Source organism: Microcebus murinus, chromosome 2, assembly GCF_040939455.1.
Source record: "Microcebus murinus isolate Inina chromosome 2, M.murinus_Inina_mat1.0, whole genome shotgun sequence".
Lineage (NCBI taxonomy): Eukaryota > Metazoa > Chordata > Mammalia > Primates > Cheirogaleidae > Microcebus > Microcebus murinus.
Window position 1 is genome coordinate 9,345,987 of NC_134105.1, and position 17,310 is coordinate 9,363,296.

Sequence of the window (17,310 nt, forward strand, 5' to 3'; positions counted from 1 at the left end):
CGGGGGACCGAGTCGGCTCGGACCCGACCCGGCTCGAGGGCCTTGTGGAAGTCAGTGCGGAACCAAGGTGGCGAGGGTAGAGTGGAGCCGAGCGTTCCTGGTGGGATCTGGGAATCTGTCCTTGCTGGGCTCAGCTACTGCAGGAAGGGCCGGGGACTTGACAGAACCGGTTGGTGAAAACTGTGAACAGCATAAAACACGGGCATAGACAGGGCTTGGGAGACAGGTCGGGGCTGGGGACATGGGTGTCTTCTGTGTGGATATTGTGTTCCAAAGCATAGAAACAGGGGAATGACAGAGTCATGGACCCCAGGGCTGCTCGAGTCCTCCACCAGCATCCTAAAATCCTCCAGCCTGCAGCTCCAGCTCCAGCACCGAGGAATTGTCCCCAGCCCAGGCCGATCCATCCAGCCTGGTGCCTTGGCTGGCAGAGAGTTCTTCCTTCGGGTTGAGTTGGGGCAAACTCTTTTGCCCCAGAAGGGCATCACCCCCCACCCACCCCTGGCTTCTTCCACCTGATAACTTGCAGGTTGGAAAGTGGAGGCACCTGCTCCTCCCGGCCCAGGCGCCCTTGTTTCCCCTCCCATGCCTCACAGGACCGGAGCCCGGCCCAGGTCCCTTCCTCTGGCCTGCTCTGCCCTCCAGAAGTCCCAGATTGGCAGCTCACTGGCTGAAAGGGCCTGCAGATATGTGATGTTTGGCTCCAGAGTGTTTCATAAAATTTATTTAAAAGCCCAGATTTCCATCCTCTCTTGAAAAGTCAGAAAATCTGGCCCTTGTTTTTACTTGGCAAAACTGGACTGGAACCTGACCAGTTGGCAGCAGTTTGCCACAGTCCTCACCATTCCCTGTTGCCTTAAACACGGCCTACTTCGTTTTTGGTCTCTGCCTGGCCCTCATGGGTATTTAAGTGTGCAACCCATCACCCGCTTTCTCCTAAAGTGGGGTAACCAGAACCAAATACTCTTCTCCAATTGTGGCAGCCTAAGGTAGGACTCTCCCCTCCCTTGTTGACGATGTTGTACTTCCATTAATATGCCCCGACTAGATTCTGGGAAAGCTCTGTTACATTGTTGATTCGTGTTTAGCTTGTGGCCCCCAGGGGATCCCTGCGCTTCCTCACACGTGCTTTCACTGATCCCTCCGTCCTGAGACCGCACAGGGGAGGCAAGCTTCACAACCGGATGAGATCCAAGTGTCAGTCCTGGCTGGGCTCCTTCTTGGCTGTGGCAGATCTATCAATACCTCTCTTGCTGGAAGGCTGGAGGGGGAGATGCAACGTAGAATGAAGTGTCTGGCTGAATTAATGGCAGCCGTCATCACTGTCCCTGCTTGCCACTTCTGCCTGTACTTCTGTTAGGGCCCTGTTTTCTGTCCATCCTCACTGCTCAGGGTGAAGCCCTTGCCCACCCACCACTGCGGCAGAAATAGCAAGACAGCCGGGCAGAGCCTGTGCGATTTGATCTGTAAACAGCGTCGCTGAGGCTTACCCCCCGAGTCATTCCTCCAAGGTGGTGAGGAGGAGGAGGGTCTGCAAGGAGTCCCTCGAGCCAGATGCCACCAAGAGGTCAACCGCGTGGGGCCGGGGGAGGCCTTTGAATTTAGAGATTTCCAGGTCACGGGGGACTTCAGGAGAAAGATTTAAGCTTCATTGCAGAGAGGAGCTGCGGCGGGTCACCCAGGGCTATGAGAACATCAGCCCGCTTGCTGCTGGCAGAGCCTGCCTCGGTTTCCATCGGGGGCGCGCGAGGGCGCAGTCCCGGCCGCAGGCCTCGTGCAACCTCAAGTGGTTATTTGATTTTTTCTTTTCATTAGCTCTTCCTGCACATTCTCAGACGAATGTTTAAGGACAGCACGAGCAGTAGGTCATAACTTGGGTTTGGAGACCGCGTTACAGGCTGACCCGCGGCCGGCTCTGAACGCGGGCGCCCTGTGCCAGCCGCCCCGCCTCCCCAGCGGCGCCGCCCGCCCGGCCGCGAGGAGCGCCGAGAAGAAGGCCTGGCGCGCGTGGACGTGCGGCCAGACGCAGCAGAGCCGGCTCTAAGTCGCTAGGAAGTGCCTCCGAGTCCCTCTCACAGTTTATGGGGAAGCGTCCCACCCTCAAACACTCAAAATAAATGTGAAATTCCCACGACGCCGCTGCTCTTCTGCTTTTTTTAGGGCTGGTGTTGGGACGGCAGTGTTAGCGTTTGTTTTTGTTTGTTCGTTCGTTTTGTTTTTTTGAGACAGAGTCTCACTCTGTTGCCCGGGCTAGAGTGAGTGCCGTGGCGTCAGCCTAGCTCACAGCAGCCTCCAACTCCTGGGCTCAAGCGATCCTGCTGCCTCAGCTTCCCGAGTAGCTGGGACTATAGGCATGCGCCACCATGCCTGGCTCATTTTTTTTTTTTTTTGAGACAGAGTCTCAGTCTATTGCTCGGGCTAGAGTGAGTGCCATGGCTTCAGCCTAGCTCACAGCAATCTCCAAATCCTGGGCTCAAACGATCCTTCTGCCACAGCCTCCCAAGTAGCTGGGTCTACAGGCACGTGCCACCATGCCCGGCTAATTTTTTTTTTTTTTTTTTGAAACAGAGTCTCAGTCTGTTGCCCGGGCTAGAGTGCCGTGCCGTCAGCCTAGCTCACAGCAACCTCAAACTCCTGGGCTCAAGCAATCCTCCTGCCTTAGCCTCCCAAGTAGCTAGGATTACAGGCATGTGCCACCATGCTCCGCTAATTTTTTCTATATATTTTCAGTTGGCCAATTAATTTCTTTCTATTTTTTTAGTAGAGACGGGGTCTCCCTCTTGCTCAGGCTGGTCTCGAACTCCTGACCTTGAGCGATCCACCCGCCTCAGCCTCCCAGAGTGCTAGGATTACAGGCGTGAGCCACCTCGCTCAGCCTTCTTTCTATTTTCAGTAGAGACAGGGTCTCACTCTTGCTGAAGCTGGTCTCAAACTCCTGAGCTCAAGCAATCCTCCCTCCTCAGCCTCCCAGAGTGCTAGGATTACAGGCGTGAGCCACCTCACCTGGCCAAGAGTTTATAAAACTACTACTCACTGCAAAATATACAAGGTGTCATCTGCATTATGGATGAAATACTTTTTGTGGGCTAATCTGGGGCCTTACCCACCGGTTATAATGGTAACCATGTTCCAAGTTCCAAGCAGTCAAGCTGGTGTTTAGAAGACAAGCTGTTCGAAAGCTGAGGTCCCCCTTCTTGCAGTGACTAGAAATGGCCGGCAATTTATTTCCTTTGGTGATCTGCATTGGCTGTTTAGCTGAACGGCTTATCAGCAAGTAACTTCCTAGACAAAATCCCTTGACTGGGGCACCAAATACAAACCACGCTCTCTTCCCTGCATTCTACCTGAGCGTTCCCAGTGAGGCTCTGTCCCTCCCTCTTCTGCAAATTGGCATATTGCGGCTCAATAATTCAGTATACTGCCTTCCTCTTGAAACCGGATTCACTTTAAGAGATTTATTTCAATAATGGAAAATTTCATTATTAATGAGATTCTTCTTTTTATCAGAGAGGCTGCCTGGTCCAGGGATAAGAAGCCCGCGCCCTCTGCTCCCCCGCTGCCGAGGGCCTCTGTGCTTTTCTCTACGCAGGTTCAGATCCAGCCTCGCCGCTGGCAGACCGCACGGCCGTGGACCCTCCCGACGTCCAGTTCCTCAGTTTCCTCCTCTGTAAAATGGGGCCACTCGCAGCACTTCTCTGACAGGGTTGCTGTGAGAGTGAAGGGCTGGCCGGGCGCCCTCGTGTCATGCCACCCCCGCGTTCTAGCCGCCGTCGTTGTTGTTATTAGCAGCTTCCCCGCAAGTGTGCAGCAACCCAGACCCCTGGTCGTTGACTTGCAGGTTTGGGAGACCAGCATGGCCCACGAGAGAAGAAAAGCAAAGGAAGCCTTAGAGTATGAGAAGAGAAAAGTCCAAGATCTGGAGAACCACTTAACCCAACAGAAGGAGGTACGAGCAGCAGAGGGAGAGTGGGCCGTGGTAGCCAGAACCTTCTGGAAGGAGCTCCAAACCAGACATGCCCTGAGAGAGTGTGGTGGGAGCATGCAGGGGCTGGGGTGGCCGGCATCTGCCACTTACGGGCTGCGTGACCCAGGGCAGACCTGACCTCCTGTCCCTCCGTTTCCTCACCTGTAAAATGGGAACGATGACAGTCTAGAGGATTAAATGCGACCAGAGACAAAGTACGTAGAACCGCACCCCGAACGCAGCGGGCCCTCGGGACGCTCTTCCTGCTCTTGGGCTCAGCTCCCTGGGGAGGAGGGACGCCCTCCAGGAGAGAACCCCCAGGTCGTAGTCCGGGAGGGCCCTCGGCCAGCCTCCTCCCCCTTGTTGGGAGACAGCAGCCCCCGGCCCCAGCACCCTGGTGTCTCGGGTGCCCCTGGACCGGCCGAGGGGTAAGAGACACAAGCAGCACAGCGAGAGGCGGGCACACGACGACCTCACTCGTAGCCACGTCACATGAGTGCTGGAGATGCTCCGTGCCTCCGGGGCGGGTGAGAAGTGCACCTGGGAAGGACGATGTGGGGAAGGTGAGGACAGGCTCCGAGGGCCAGGCCCAGGCAGAGCTGGAGGCTCCCACGCCCACCCTCCCCCCACCCGTCAGCCTGGGGACAGGCCCACCAGACACGCCTGCTCAGAGCAGCACGCGAGGCGGGCCCTCGGGTCCGCCTGGACGCCCGGGCCAGGCCCTGGAAGAAGGAGCCTGGGCTGGCACCAACACACACGGCCAGCCCGCGTGGAAAACCCAGAAACAGAGCTGACGGCTCCGGGAATTGTTCCGTTCAGTTTTGTTCGTCCACCCACAAATATGCGCTGAGCACCCCGTGTGTGCCAGGCGCTGTTCTGGGCGCCGGGGACACCACAGTGAGCCAGTAGGACCAGGGCGAGGCCGCCCAGAGCTTCATCCTGGCGCAGGGGAGACAGACGAGGTGGAAGCCAAGGCAGGGACAGCTCCAGGCCACAAGTGCTAAGGGCAGGAGAACAGTGGGGGGATGGGCTAGAGAGTGGTCTGCATGCAGGGAGGGCCTCTCGGAGGAGGTGACATTTGAGTGAGTCCTGGGAGGGGAAAAGAGCCTGGGGACAAAGAGGGCCACTGGGTGAAGTGGCACAAACTCGGGGGTGGGGGGGCAGGGTCTGAACTAGCCAGGGGGGTGGGTGGGCATGAGGAATGAAACTGAGGCTGTTGGGAGGTGGGAGACACCGGAGGGCGCAGGAGACACAGGGGCGGGAGAGGTGGGAAGGAGCAGCAGAGCATGTGGGCCAAAAGTGCCCGTTCTGGGCTCAGATCCCAGCTCTGCCCCAGCACGCTGTGTGACCCTGGGCAAGCCCCTTGCCCTCTCTGTGCCCTCAGCGTTAACGTGGGTATAGTGGCAGAACCACCCTAGAGGTCTGGTGAGGAGTCAGTGCATTCATGCCCGGGGAAGAGGCTGCCCCAGTGAGGTCAGAGTCCGGGCGGGGCGGGGTTCCGTGGGGCAGCAGGGTGGGGGCCGGACCGCCTTAAGCAAAGACCTTGGCCGAGGGACCATGCCACGCCCATGAGGGAAATGCGGTCAGAGTCCAGCTGGGGTGCGAGGGCACAGACACGGAGCAAGCCTCGATAAGGGTGGGACCCCAACTGTGGCGCCGCGGCCCCCAGAGCGTCCCTTAAACAGATGGGCCACAGGAGGGGTCTGGAAGCCAGGGACTGCCGGGCTCTGCGCCAGCCCAGATGTGAGCACATAAACACGGCTCCTGCCTCCAGGGGCTGCGCAGGAACCAGGCGGATGGGCAAGGCAGGGCCCGCAGGCCGCAGGCCACTGGCTCGGGCAGGGGCACCGGTGTCTGCGCTTGCACCGCCGCTTCCTGGTGGTGTGGCCTGGAAGGTCCCTTGCCCTCGTCCTGCCTCGGTGGCAGCCTCCCTTTCCTCGCTGTGAACGAGGATGGCGGCCTTGTGCCATCGGGGCTGTGCAGAGCGGCGCGCTAGCGCATTCGGTGCATGGCGTCACCATGACTGTCTCCATCTGCAATGCGCAGAGCGCCGTGGGGAGAGGAGGGAAAGGGCCCTGGCCGCGGGGCATGCAGGGGGGCGTTGGTGGCCTCCTGCGACAGGCAGGACGTGGACTGCAGGGCGGGGCTGGACAGTCCTGGGCAAAGACGTGGCAGACTGGGCAGTGGGAAGACGCCAAGTGTGCACGCAAGGAGCGGGGAGTCAGGGACCAGAGGGGAGGGGGACACTGTGCCGGGGCTGGGGGGAGGGGCACGTCCCTACGTGATGTGAAGACTTGGGGGACATCGGGAACACCGTTTCCCCAAGGCCACGTACATCCCCGGAGTCTCATCCTGCCCCTCAAATTAGAAGCTTCCCGTCTCCCAGCGTAGCCGGCCCTGGAACAATTCTCAGTTGTTTTTCCTTCTGCCAATAATGCCCGTTCACTAAAGAAAATTTAGAAGATACAGACCAGTGAAAAGAAGAAAATATAAATTGCCTTAATCTCAATTCCCCCAAAACAACCGCCATTTACATTTCAGTCCGTGTCCCTGCAGTCCTCGTAGGCGCGCGCAGGTATTTAAAACACCTCCCTTGGGGGCTGCGTGCTGGTGCGGGGGCTCGGCAGTCGCGGCTCGCCGGCCCCACTCTGGCTGTTTGCTTCCAGCGGCCTGAGCAGGGCCCCGCTTCCCTCCTCACCACCAGGGCTATCGGGCACGTGTCCGCAGCTCCAAACTGTCCTGGGCGGGACTCCCAGACCTTTGTAGGCAGGAAGAGAGGCATCAGGCCTGCCAGGACAGGAGGCGTCTCCCCCGCACGGTCTCTCCTGCCCCCCTCCTCAGAAGCCAGGTGCTTCCCACGCGGGCCTGCAGCGCTGCCGACTCAGCCCCGTTCGTCCGGTGGCTCGGCGCCAAAGGACGCGACCCGGACACTCGCCAGCGTGTCACTTCCTGAGCACCAGCCCCAAAATCCCGAGTGACGGGTCACTCACCAAGACGTGGGCCTGAGCTCTCGCGCCCAAACCCTGACTCAGTGGCCCCCCGTGCCTGGCCCTGGCGGCCCGTTGCAGCGCCGTTGCCCTTCGAGGGCACAGGCCCTCAAACCGCTGTCGTTGACTTCCAGATCTCAGAGAGCAACGTCGCCTACGAGAAACACAAGGCCAACGAGGCCATAGAGAAGGAAAAGAAGAAGGTGCAAGACCTGGAGAATCGCCTGACCAAGCAGAAGGAGGTATGAGCCGCAGGGAGGGAGAGAGAGGAGCCCAGCCGGGGAAGGGCAGTGCTCTGGAGCCAGGCTCTGGGTTCAAATTCCACCTCCCCCTTTCTGGCTGTGGGACTTTAGGCAAGTTACTTGCCATCTCTGCGCCTTGGTTTCCCCACTTATGAAATACAGATGATACCAGTAGGTCAGTCTCTGAGCAGTCGTGGGAATGACTGCTGATGACACGTAGTGCACATGGAAAAGCACCGTGTGCGGGCTGCATGTAGCGGTGTCATGAGCGCACGGCTCAGCGGGGAGGGGCAGGCTCCAAACCCGGGACGGTCCCACTCCCGGACCCTCCACTGTGCAGCTCTGTGTGGCCCAGCTCCCTTGAGTGACAGGGATGTCGGAGTCTGGACGCCTGGACTTCTGATCACTTTGATGTCAGTTCCCCACCAGAACTTGTCATCACAATTATCATCCCCTCCTTAATCAAGATGCATTTACTGCTACTACCAGGAGTGACAGATCCGGCAGGAATAGAGGCAGTTGCTGCACACCACCCTGTCACACGCAGCAGGACATGATTCACCCCTCTTGGGTCCCAGTAGTACAAGGGACACACACACAATGACCATGTCTCACAGGCAAAGCAGGTGACAAACACACAACACGGCACTAAAATAGTCTCTCTATTCATGTTAATCTTGGATCATTTTCTTTAAAGCAAGGTTCCCAAACGTTGGCACGCACTAGAATCTCTGGGAAACGTATCTTAAATGCGTGTTTCTCAGGCCCCAGAGATTCTGATCCACTGGGCGTAGGGTGTAGGGTGGACTCAGGAACCTGCGTGTTTAAAGTGTTTAGGCAGAAGAAGAAATTAAAACTTTAAAAATAGATGAATTGGGACACAAAATGGATCAGGAATGAGACTCATGCAAAAAAATAAAATAAAATTATGTATCATGAAATCAATGAATGGGTCACAAGTTTTACTCCAGCAGTCACAGTGAATAGAAAAGGAGAAAGGTGGCCGGTCACAGTGGCTCACGCCTGTAATCCTTTCTCTCTGGGAGGCCGAGGTGGGCGGATTGCTCAAGGTCAGGAGTTCGAAACCAGCCTAAGCAAGAGTGAGACCCCGTCTCTACTATAAATAGAAAGAAATTAATTGGCCAACTAATATATATAGAAAACATTAGCCAGGCATGGTGGCACATGCTTGTAGTCCCAGCTACTCGGGAGGCTGAGGCAGGAGGATCGCTTGAGCCCAGGAGTTTGAGGTTGCTGTGAGCTAGGCTGACACCACGGCACTCTAGCCCAGGCAACAGAGTGAGACTCTGTCTCAGGAAAAAAAAAAAAAAAATCAGAAGAATGGGTTCAAGAGGCGGGAACCTTCCAAGGTGTATGAGGACATGGCGGCTGGAGTCCCATCTGGCCAGGGCCTGGCAGGCGGAGACAGGTCATCGTTATTGAGGCCCCAGAGCAAAGCGGAGTGTCCTGAAGGCAAGGAGAGAAGGAACTCAGCACGAGTGTCCGGGAGAAGAGTTTAGAGAGACATGACAGCCCTCCGCAAATATTTAACGGGCTGTCTCATAAAAGAGAAATAAAACTCACTCAGTGAGTTCCAGGTGACAGACACAGCTCAGAGACCAGAAATCACAAGGAGACGGATCTCAGCTGAAGATAAAGAAGAGTTCTATCAATATCATAATTGAGCCGGGCGTGGTGGCTCACGCCTGTAATCCTAGCACTTTGGGAGGCCGAGGCGGGCGGATTGCTCAAGGTCAGGAGTTCGAAACCAGCCTGAGCGAGACCCCGTCTCTACCAAAAATAGAAATAAATTAATTGACCAACTAAAAATATAAATACAAAAAATTAGCCGGGCATGGTGGCGCATGCCTGTAGTCCCAGCTACTCAGGAGGCTGAGGCAGGAGGATCGCTGAGCCCTGGAGATTGAGGGTGCTGTGAGCCAGGCTAATGCACTCACTCTAGCCTGGGCAACAAAGTGAGACTCTGTCTCAAAAAAAAAAAAAAAAAAAAAAAAATATCATAATTGGAACCTTCCAGAGGAGGCACGGACTTTGTGCTTAAAAAGGACCAACAGAACCGCGGCAGCGTGGAGTTTGCTTCTCGAAGGCGGGAGGGCGGAGAGGCCGGGGGAAACATCCGCCCCAGAATGTCTGCTATCATTTTGATGTCTGCTGTCGTCTGTTAGGAAATAGAGCTAAAAGGGCAAAAAGAAGACGTCCTGAATAACAAACTCAGCGACGCGCTGGCCGTGGTGGAGGAGACGCGGAAGACGCAGACGGCTGACAGTCTGCGTGCGGAGAGCCTGGCCATGCAGCTGCACGAGACGCTGGCCGAGCTGGAGACCGCCAAGACCAAGATGGTGAGTCGGTGCCGCTGGGGGAGGACCTCCCCGCCCCCTTCCCCATTGCAGCGCTCCGGCGCCGCGGGAGTGGGACGTTCCCAGCCCCAGCACTGCTGGCGTTCTGGGCGTGCGACGCGCCCCATTAGGGGCTGTCCCGCGTGTTGGGGTGTTCAGCATCACCCCTGTTCTCTCCCCCCTCGTCACCAGCAGCCCTCTCCCTGCCGCCGTTGTGACCAAAACTGTCCCACGGAGGACAAAACTGCCCCCCGTTGAGAAGCGCTGGTTTAGAGCGAAAGGTCCACAGAAGCTAGCGTGCCCTCTCTCCGGGGCCTTCTAAGACGTGATGCAGGGGCCTCACAGGATCGGGGAGAAGGACTGGGGAGCCCCAGCATCTAGTGACCTGTGACCATTCCACAGATTCTAAGAACAGTGTTTTAAAGCTCCTGCTCGGCATTCAAGGCTCCCCACAGTCAGGGCTCAAAGTTGCATTCGTGCGACGGGCCTGGGGGCAAGGAGGTGATGAAGGCTCATCTGCCAGCAGTGCACCAAGCACATGCGGGAGAGGGTGTGGTGTTGCGGAGACCAGCTCTGAGTGTGGCACGTGGTGGCCGCTGCTGAGTCCAGAATCACAAGGACCCGCGGTGGGGGCTGGGCCGAGGAATGGGAAGGAAAGACTCGCCCCAGACAGAGTCAGGGTGGCAGGACTTGCTCAGTGGCCTGCGGGACAGGAGCACCAAGGAGAGGAGGTGCCAAAGGACTGCAAGCTCCCAGCCAGGGCCCCTGGGGAGGGGACGGTGTAGGGGCGGCACAGGGCTGGGGATATGGAGGTTTGGGTAGCAGGGGGACCTCGTCAGTGGGATCCTCTTTTGGAGAAGATGAGGCAAGGCGGGAGTCGGGTGGCGGCACAGTGAACTGGGGAGAGGAAGCAAGACCCGGCCTGACCGGGAAGACGGCCTCACGGGTGTGGGTGGGCAAGGAGTTCCCCGCCCTCCGAGCAGACGCGAGACTAGCAGCAGGAGCTGGCACCACTAAGGGACGGAGAGGTGAGGGTGGCGGAGCAGAGGGAATGAGGGGTGGAGACTCTGGGAAGAACATCAGGAGGGAGAGGGTGGGAAGGGACTCACCATTTGGAGGTCACTGGCATTTTGGTTTTGAGGAAATACAGATTCATTCACTTTTTTTTTTTTGAAGACAGAATCTCACTCTTGTTGCCTGGGCTGGAGTGCTGTGATGCCAGCCTAGCTCACAGCAACCTTAAACTCCTGGGCTCAAGCGATCCTCCTGCCTCAGCCTCCCGAGTCACCAGGACTGTAGGCATGAGCCACCATGCCCGGCTAATTTTTTCTATATATTTTTAGTTGGCCAATTAATTTCTATTTTTAGTAGAGATGGGGTCTCGCTCTTGCTCGGGCTGGTCTGGAACTCCTGAGCTCCAACTGTCCGCCCGCCTCGGCCTCCCAGAGTGCTAGGATTACCAGCGTGAGCCACCGCGCCCGGCCATTCACTTTTTCTTATAGAATTATTCATTCATTCCACAAAGATCTATCCAACATCCAGATCTAGATGCTGGGGGGCGTAGCAGTCAATGAGACGAGTTTCTGCTGTCGCAGAGTGTACGTTCTAGCGGGCGTGAGAAACAAGGAGACACGGTGGTTGTAGATGGTGATGAAAATGGAATAGACATTGGAACAGAAAGCGTCTCACGAGGCCGGGCGCGGTGGCTCACGCCTGTAATCCTAGCTCTTGGGAGGCCGAGGCGGGCGGATTGCTCAAGGTCAGGAGTTCAAAACCAGCCTGAGCAAGAGCGAGACCCCGTCTCTACTATAAATAGAAAGAAATTAATTGGCCAACTGATATATATATATAAAATTAGCTGGGCATGGTGGCTCATGCCTGTAGTCCCAGCTACTCGGGAGGCTGAGGCAGAAGGATCGCTCGAGCCCAGGAGTTTGAGGTTGCTGTGAGCTAGGCTGACGCCACGGCACTCACTCTAGCCTGGGCAACAAAGTGAGACTCTGTCTCAAAAAAAAAAAAAAAAAAAGAAAGCGTCTCACGCTGCTCCCAAGAGGCGGTCAGGGAGGGCCTCCTGGAGAAGGTGACGTTGGAACTGAGCCCTGAAAGACGAGGAGTCAGCCCCGGGAGGAGCTGAGGAGCATAGAGGGCAGGGGGGTCGGCACGTGCAAAGGCCCTGGGGCGGGGCCCAGCGCAGCCCCAGCGTGTGCAGGGAGCGGTGTTCTTGCTGTTGCCGCCACGCCTGCCCCCAGATCACAGCGTGCGTCCCTCTGCTCCCCAGATCGTGATGGAGGAGCGGATGCGTCTGCACCAGCACACGGTGAAGGCGCTGCAGGAGGAGCGAGAGTCGCAGAAGCACGAATTTGAGGACGAGATCACGGAATACAGGGAGCAAGTCAAGCAGCACTCCCAGACGATCGTGAGCCTAGAGGAAAGGCTCCAAAGAGTGACCCAGCTCCATAAAAGAATCGAAGGAGAGATCGCAACCTTGAAGGACAACGACCCAGGTAGGGCCAAAGGGCTGCCGCCGAGGAAATCCTGGTGTCAGGGCAGGCTCTGCGTCTCCTGTGGGTCCCCGTAGGCTGGCGGGTAAGAAAAGGCCTCGCCCACTTGAAATCGCACCCAGTCCCCAGGGACCCCCTTTTGTTCTTGTCACACGAGGTGAGAAGCCCTCCAGGGCCCAGGTTGAACGGAAGTGAGGACAATGAATCGGCTCGGCCTTTGTGCCGGCCTAGTGAGCCAGGGAGACACCCAGGCCACCAGGGCTGATAGGGCCATCGAAGGACCTTCTGGAGGCTTCTCTCTGCCAGCAGCCTTTTGGCAGCTTGGCTAATGCACTGTCGTTACCCACCGGGATTTGTCTCTTAAAAAAAATAGGCCCGAAAGAGGCCAAAAAAAGAACTCAGAGTCGTGAGCACTTATTCACTCTAAGTAGCCAAGGTAACTTATATTATTGCAAAAATACTAAGCTCTTGGAGAAAATTCTAGAAGTAGAGGCCTCAGGCCAAGGTTTTTTTAGCCTCAGCACTGTGGACATTTGGAGTAGGATGGGGCTTTGTTGTGGGGTGCCCTGTGCACTGTGGGGTGTTTAGCAGCATCCCTGGCCTCTACCCACTAGATGCCAGTAGCACCCCAACCCCCGCCCCCAGTGTGACAACCACAATGTCTCCAGGCGTTGCCAAATGTTCCCCAAGGGCAAACTCACTCCTGGTCAAGACACGTGGTTCTGTGTCGGCTAGTCAGCTAGCTGTCAGGGCCCGCCCCACGCAGCCTGCATGCATGCATTCATTCATTCATTCGGCACCCTCAGTTGAGCCAGTCTCATTTAGGCACTGGGATTCGGTGATGGACACGCCAGTTATTGTCCCTGAGGCTAACCAAATTCTCGCCCTGCCCTGATCCAGGACGAACAGGGCACCGTGGCAAGGACAAGGAGCAGGCTCCGTTTGCTAGCCCCGAGTCTGGGTCAGAGGGCAGATGTTTGAGCTGGGGTCTGAAGGGCGACTACGTCTGTGTCACCCCCACACTTAGATCAGTGCCTGCCATAAAACAGGCATTCCATGAACGTTTGTTGACTGAATAAACGAGTGAGGGAGTGGTGAGAATGGAAGCCAGAGGCAGGGGGGTGAGGACAGGAAGGTGCTGCGCACAGATTACTCCTCCGAGACTCTTGTCTGGGTGGAAAGGAGGAGGAAGAGCAGGCGGGGTGACCCAGGGGCTGAGGCTGCACCTCTCAGCGGCTCAGCTGAGTGGCCGGGGCAGGTTCCGTCCCCTGATGGCTGTTGCCTGTGAGTGGACTTAGCGACCCCTGCCTTGGAGAGCAGCCGGGAAGGCCGCGTGGCCTCACGCCCGGAGAGAGCGCCGGCCTGTGCCACAGAACGCGCGGTGGGTCTCACCGGCGGGCGGAGGGCTCCCGAGTTGTCTGTGAGCAAGGAGGACTCTAACCATGCCCGTGTGTCTCTGATACAGCTCAGAAGGAGGAGGCGCCGCAGGAGTCTCCATCAGAGAACAGTGCCAAGGACGCCGCGTGCGAACACCTGATGTGAGTGCCCGCGGCTGCGAGAGCCTCGGCCGCCTGGGCAAGGGCCGATAAGCAAAGCCCCTGCCTCTGGCCTCGTGCCGGAGCCTGCGGGAGGGTTGAGCCTGTGGCTTTCTCGGTGCTGCTTAAGTGCCTCGACTCCTGCAGCGGATCAGGACGGTGCTGTGGCGAGATGCTCACCTCCTGTCTTAGTCTGTTTTCTGTTGCTTATAACAGAATATCTGAAACTGGGTGATTTATAAAAAAAAAAAAATCCTTATTAATTTTTTACAGTTACAGGCACTGAGAAGCCCAAGGTCGAGGGGCTGCATCTGGAGAGGGCCCTCTTGCTCTCTGCAGAGTCCCGGGGTGGCACGGGGCGTCCCGTGGTGAGGGGGTTGAGGGTGCCAACTCGGGTCTCGCTCTTCCTTTTCTCATGAAGCCACCAGTCCCGTTCCCACGATGACCCGCTGATTCACTAATCCAATAACTCATGAACCCATGAATCCATGAACCCATGAATCCACAAATGGACTAATCCATTCATGAGGACGGGGTCCCCATGACCCGATCGCCTTTTAAAGGCCCCACCTCTCAGTACTGCCACACTGGGGACTCAGTGTCAACATGAGTTTGGAGGGGACAAACAGGCAAACCATAGCAGATCCCAGCTCAACATTTTGCAGTTGTGTGGCCTGGGTGAGCCACCCCCCCTCACCTCACTGAGCCTTAGCTTCCTTGTTTGTGAGGTAAGGATGTACGTGCCTGGCGCGTGCTAAGTGCTAGCTAATACCAGCAGTAGCAGTTTCCCCGAGTGCCTGCCAAAGGCAAGTCCATTTCTAGGTCCTAGAAGCAGGCGGCGGGGGTTCCAAGCAGTGGAGACCATGGTGGGGTGGGGGCCTGGAAAGGTTACAAGTTAGGAGGTTAGACTAAATGACCTCAACTAAGTGACCTCAACTCTCCCCACCCGAGGGTCGATGAGTTTATGACTTGATCCTCATGGAATGGGCAGTTTCCAGGGAAACAAATCTTGGGCAAGGCCCAGAAAACAACTGCGCTGTAGCATATGAACCGGGAGGCCCGCATGGGAAGGGCCGAGGCAGTTTCTCAAAGACGACGGACCACCAGCCTGATCCCGGCTCCACATTCTAGTTATCAAACTCTAATGTCACAGGGTTTTCACGCCAGGAAGGACAGAGATACCCAGCCTCCTCATTCTGAAACACTCCTGACTGACTCCTCCTCCTGGCAGCACCCTCTCTGGAGATAACAGTGGCCTGACTTGGGGAATCGGCACCACGTGGCCGTGGCCACATTGCTCTGCTCTGATCCAGTGTATCAGCTTGTGTAGACGCTGGAGTTCTAAAGTTCCAGCCTTGAGTTGGAAAAGTTGTGGTTACAGCCAAGGGACAGCCAAGGAGGTGCACACACCCACACACACACAGAATTTATTCTATATGTAGTTATTTTCATTCCAACTATCTCCAGCCTTTTTTTTTTTTGACATGTAACCTACCAGTGTTTTGCTTTACTTCATAAGAAACACACATTCCACCCTCAAAAGTCCATATAAGAAGAGCCGGGATTTCAAAAGCCTGTGAACTCAAATGAGTGACATTGATACCCGCCCAGAGACTGAGCCTCTTACCCGCTTCCCAAGGGCAAGGCCTCCTCCCCAAACACGCACGCACACGGGGTGTCTCCCCCAGCTGGGGCTTCCCACACGTTCTCAAAAGCCCACTCCCCGTCAAGGCGCCCGCCCCCGCGCCCTTCACCCCTCCACTGGCCGCAGCCGCCCTCCCCCCCCCACGACTGCCCTGAGGCTTGCCGAAGGTGTCCTGCACCCCGGCTGGTGGGGGTCTGTCCTTTCACCGTCCCTGTACCCCCTTGGTTGTCTGGGCTCCTCCGCCGACCCCCGCACACACACCATTCGTTCATTCCCGTGCGGCCCCACCTCTCTCCACCAGGAATTCCATCTCATTCTATTTTTTTAAATGAAGGTACACCAAAATGAATTTTTGTTTCGAGTGTGTGTAAAGACTGCCCTCATCCCTTTGCTGGGCTTGGCATCACATGGACCATGACTGCACCTGACTGCATTTGTCCTTGGCCCCTTCCAGGCACCCGGAGACACCACGAAGGTTGAGCCGAACTGACTTTGCCTGTCTTTGTGAATTGCAGAGACGACTTGCTGACTGCTCAGAAGGAAATCCTGTCCCAGCAGGAGGTCATCATGAAGTTGAGGAAAGACCTCACCGAAGCCCACGGCCGAATGTCGGATTTGAGAGGTTTGAACCGTCCCTGTGTCTCTTGACGTCCTGACCCACTTGAGAAAGGAAAGGAATGAGGCTTAAGAGTGCAAAACCTTGGTATGAAAAATCACGGCCAAGCTGCCGTCCTGTGCTGACGCCTGTAACTTGGTTGGGGTCAGCAAATGCGGTATCTTGTATGTGGCTCTGATCCCCAGTGCCAAGGGGCCACCTTCTCTGGGGGACTTTGGCCCTCTGCATTGAAATGCAACTTTCTCTTTTGGGGAGAGTTTTCTCCCACTACAGGAGACTTGGCTCTGGAAGCAAAGACCTGGAGGGCAGCCCTGCCTTGTGGTCCTTGGAGGCCTGGCAGGTCTGCTGTGGCCATAGCAGGGACCCCCACCAACATACCAGCTTTCATGTCGCCCCCAGGGGAGCTCAATGAGAAGCAGAAGGTGGAACTGGAGCGGAACATGGACCTGGTCCAGCAGCAGAGACGGGAGCTGAGTGCGCTCAGGGAGAAGATGGCCCAGCTGAGCGGCCTGGTGGAGAAGAAGGACCGGGAGCTGAAGATGCTCAAGGAGGCACTCAGGTATGCGGGGGCGTCCGCATGGTGTGGGGAGGAGCCTGGCACAGAGAGGGGGCTCCGTAGGTGCTGCTTGAGGAGCCGAATGAATGAATGATACGTGTTCTGTTGGTTCACAGCCTCATCAATTAAAACAGGTCTTTGCTGAGTTCTGTACCTCGCAGACATTCTTGACCAAGATTTCAGAAAACAGGTCTCAGCTTAAACACCACTTCCTCCAGGAAGCCCTCCCTCCCTCACCCTCAGTGATCATAGCCAAGGGATGCTGCTCTGCCTGGGCTCCCCCAGTCCCACCTACCTCTTGTCACACAGCAAGGCTATGACTGCCTGTTTATTGCCCACCTCCCCCATGGGGACAGGGTCTGTACAGATCTTGGCCACTGTTGCTGGCACGCACACAGTGCCGGCACGTGCGGGAACTTAGTATTTACTGAACAAATGAATAAACCGCAGGTGTCAGCATAAAATAAATATAAAATATTGTCATTGTCCCATGGATTAATCTAAAAAATACCTGGGAGTTTGCAATTTTGTTCATAGTTTGTCCATGTTTGAACATAAGTAATATTTCCCCCAAAAAAAAGTTTGAGTAAAATTGGTGTTTTGTGTATATCCTGTAGCTTCATGTCCCTGGGGGCCAAGGCAGATTCACACAGTGGCTAAAAGAACAGGCCCCAGATCTAGGCTGCCTGGTTTCAAAGCCAGACGCCTCTGTGTCCAAGCTCGGTGACCACGGGTAAATTGCTGTGTGTCTCTTTGCTCGTCTGCAAAATGGGAGATTCCTTAACTCATGGAATTATTGTGAGAAATAGAAGGGTTGACACAGACAAAGCGTTAGAAATTGCAGACATGCAGGGGAAGTCCCTGTCAATGCCACAGCCGGTGTCCACAGTGTAGGAAGCAAGGGCAG

At 56.3% G+C, this 17,310-nt stretch overlaps 1 protein-coding gene across 6 annotated transcripts in view; it reads left to right on the forward strand.

The window, feature by feature from the left end:
• Nucleotides 1-17,310, forward strand: part of FHAD1 (forkhead associated phosphopeptide binding domain 1) — a 119,075-nt gene that overhangs the window by 80,635 nt on the left and 21,130 nt on the right. For 5 of the 6 annotated variants that reach the window (XM_020281623.2, XM_020281617.2, XM_075994253.1 and 2 more), the window contains 7 exons: nucleotides 3,839-3,946; nucleotides 7,086-7,193; nucleotides 9,380-9,553; nucleotides 11,829-12,054; nucleotides 13,517-13,589; nucleotides 15,747-15,853; nucleotides 16,247-16,406. In XM_020281623.2, the coding sequence (XP_020137212.2) occupies nucleotides 3,839-3,946; nucleotides 7,086-7,193; nucleotides 9,380-9,553; nucleotides 11,829-12,054; nucleotides 13,517-13,589; nucleotides 15,747-15,853; nucleotides 16,247-16,406 (956 nt within the window). The remainder of the gene's footprint in view (nucleotides 1-3,838; nucleotides 3,947-7,085; nucleotides 7,194-9,379; nucleotides 9,554-11,828; nucleotides 12,055-13,516; nucleotides 13,590-15,746; nucleotides 15,854-16,246; nucleotides 16,407-17,310) is intronic. The other variant, XM_075994255.1, reaches the window with a different exon arrangement.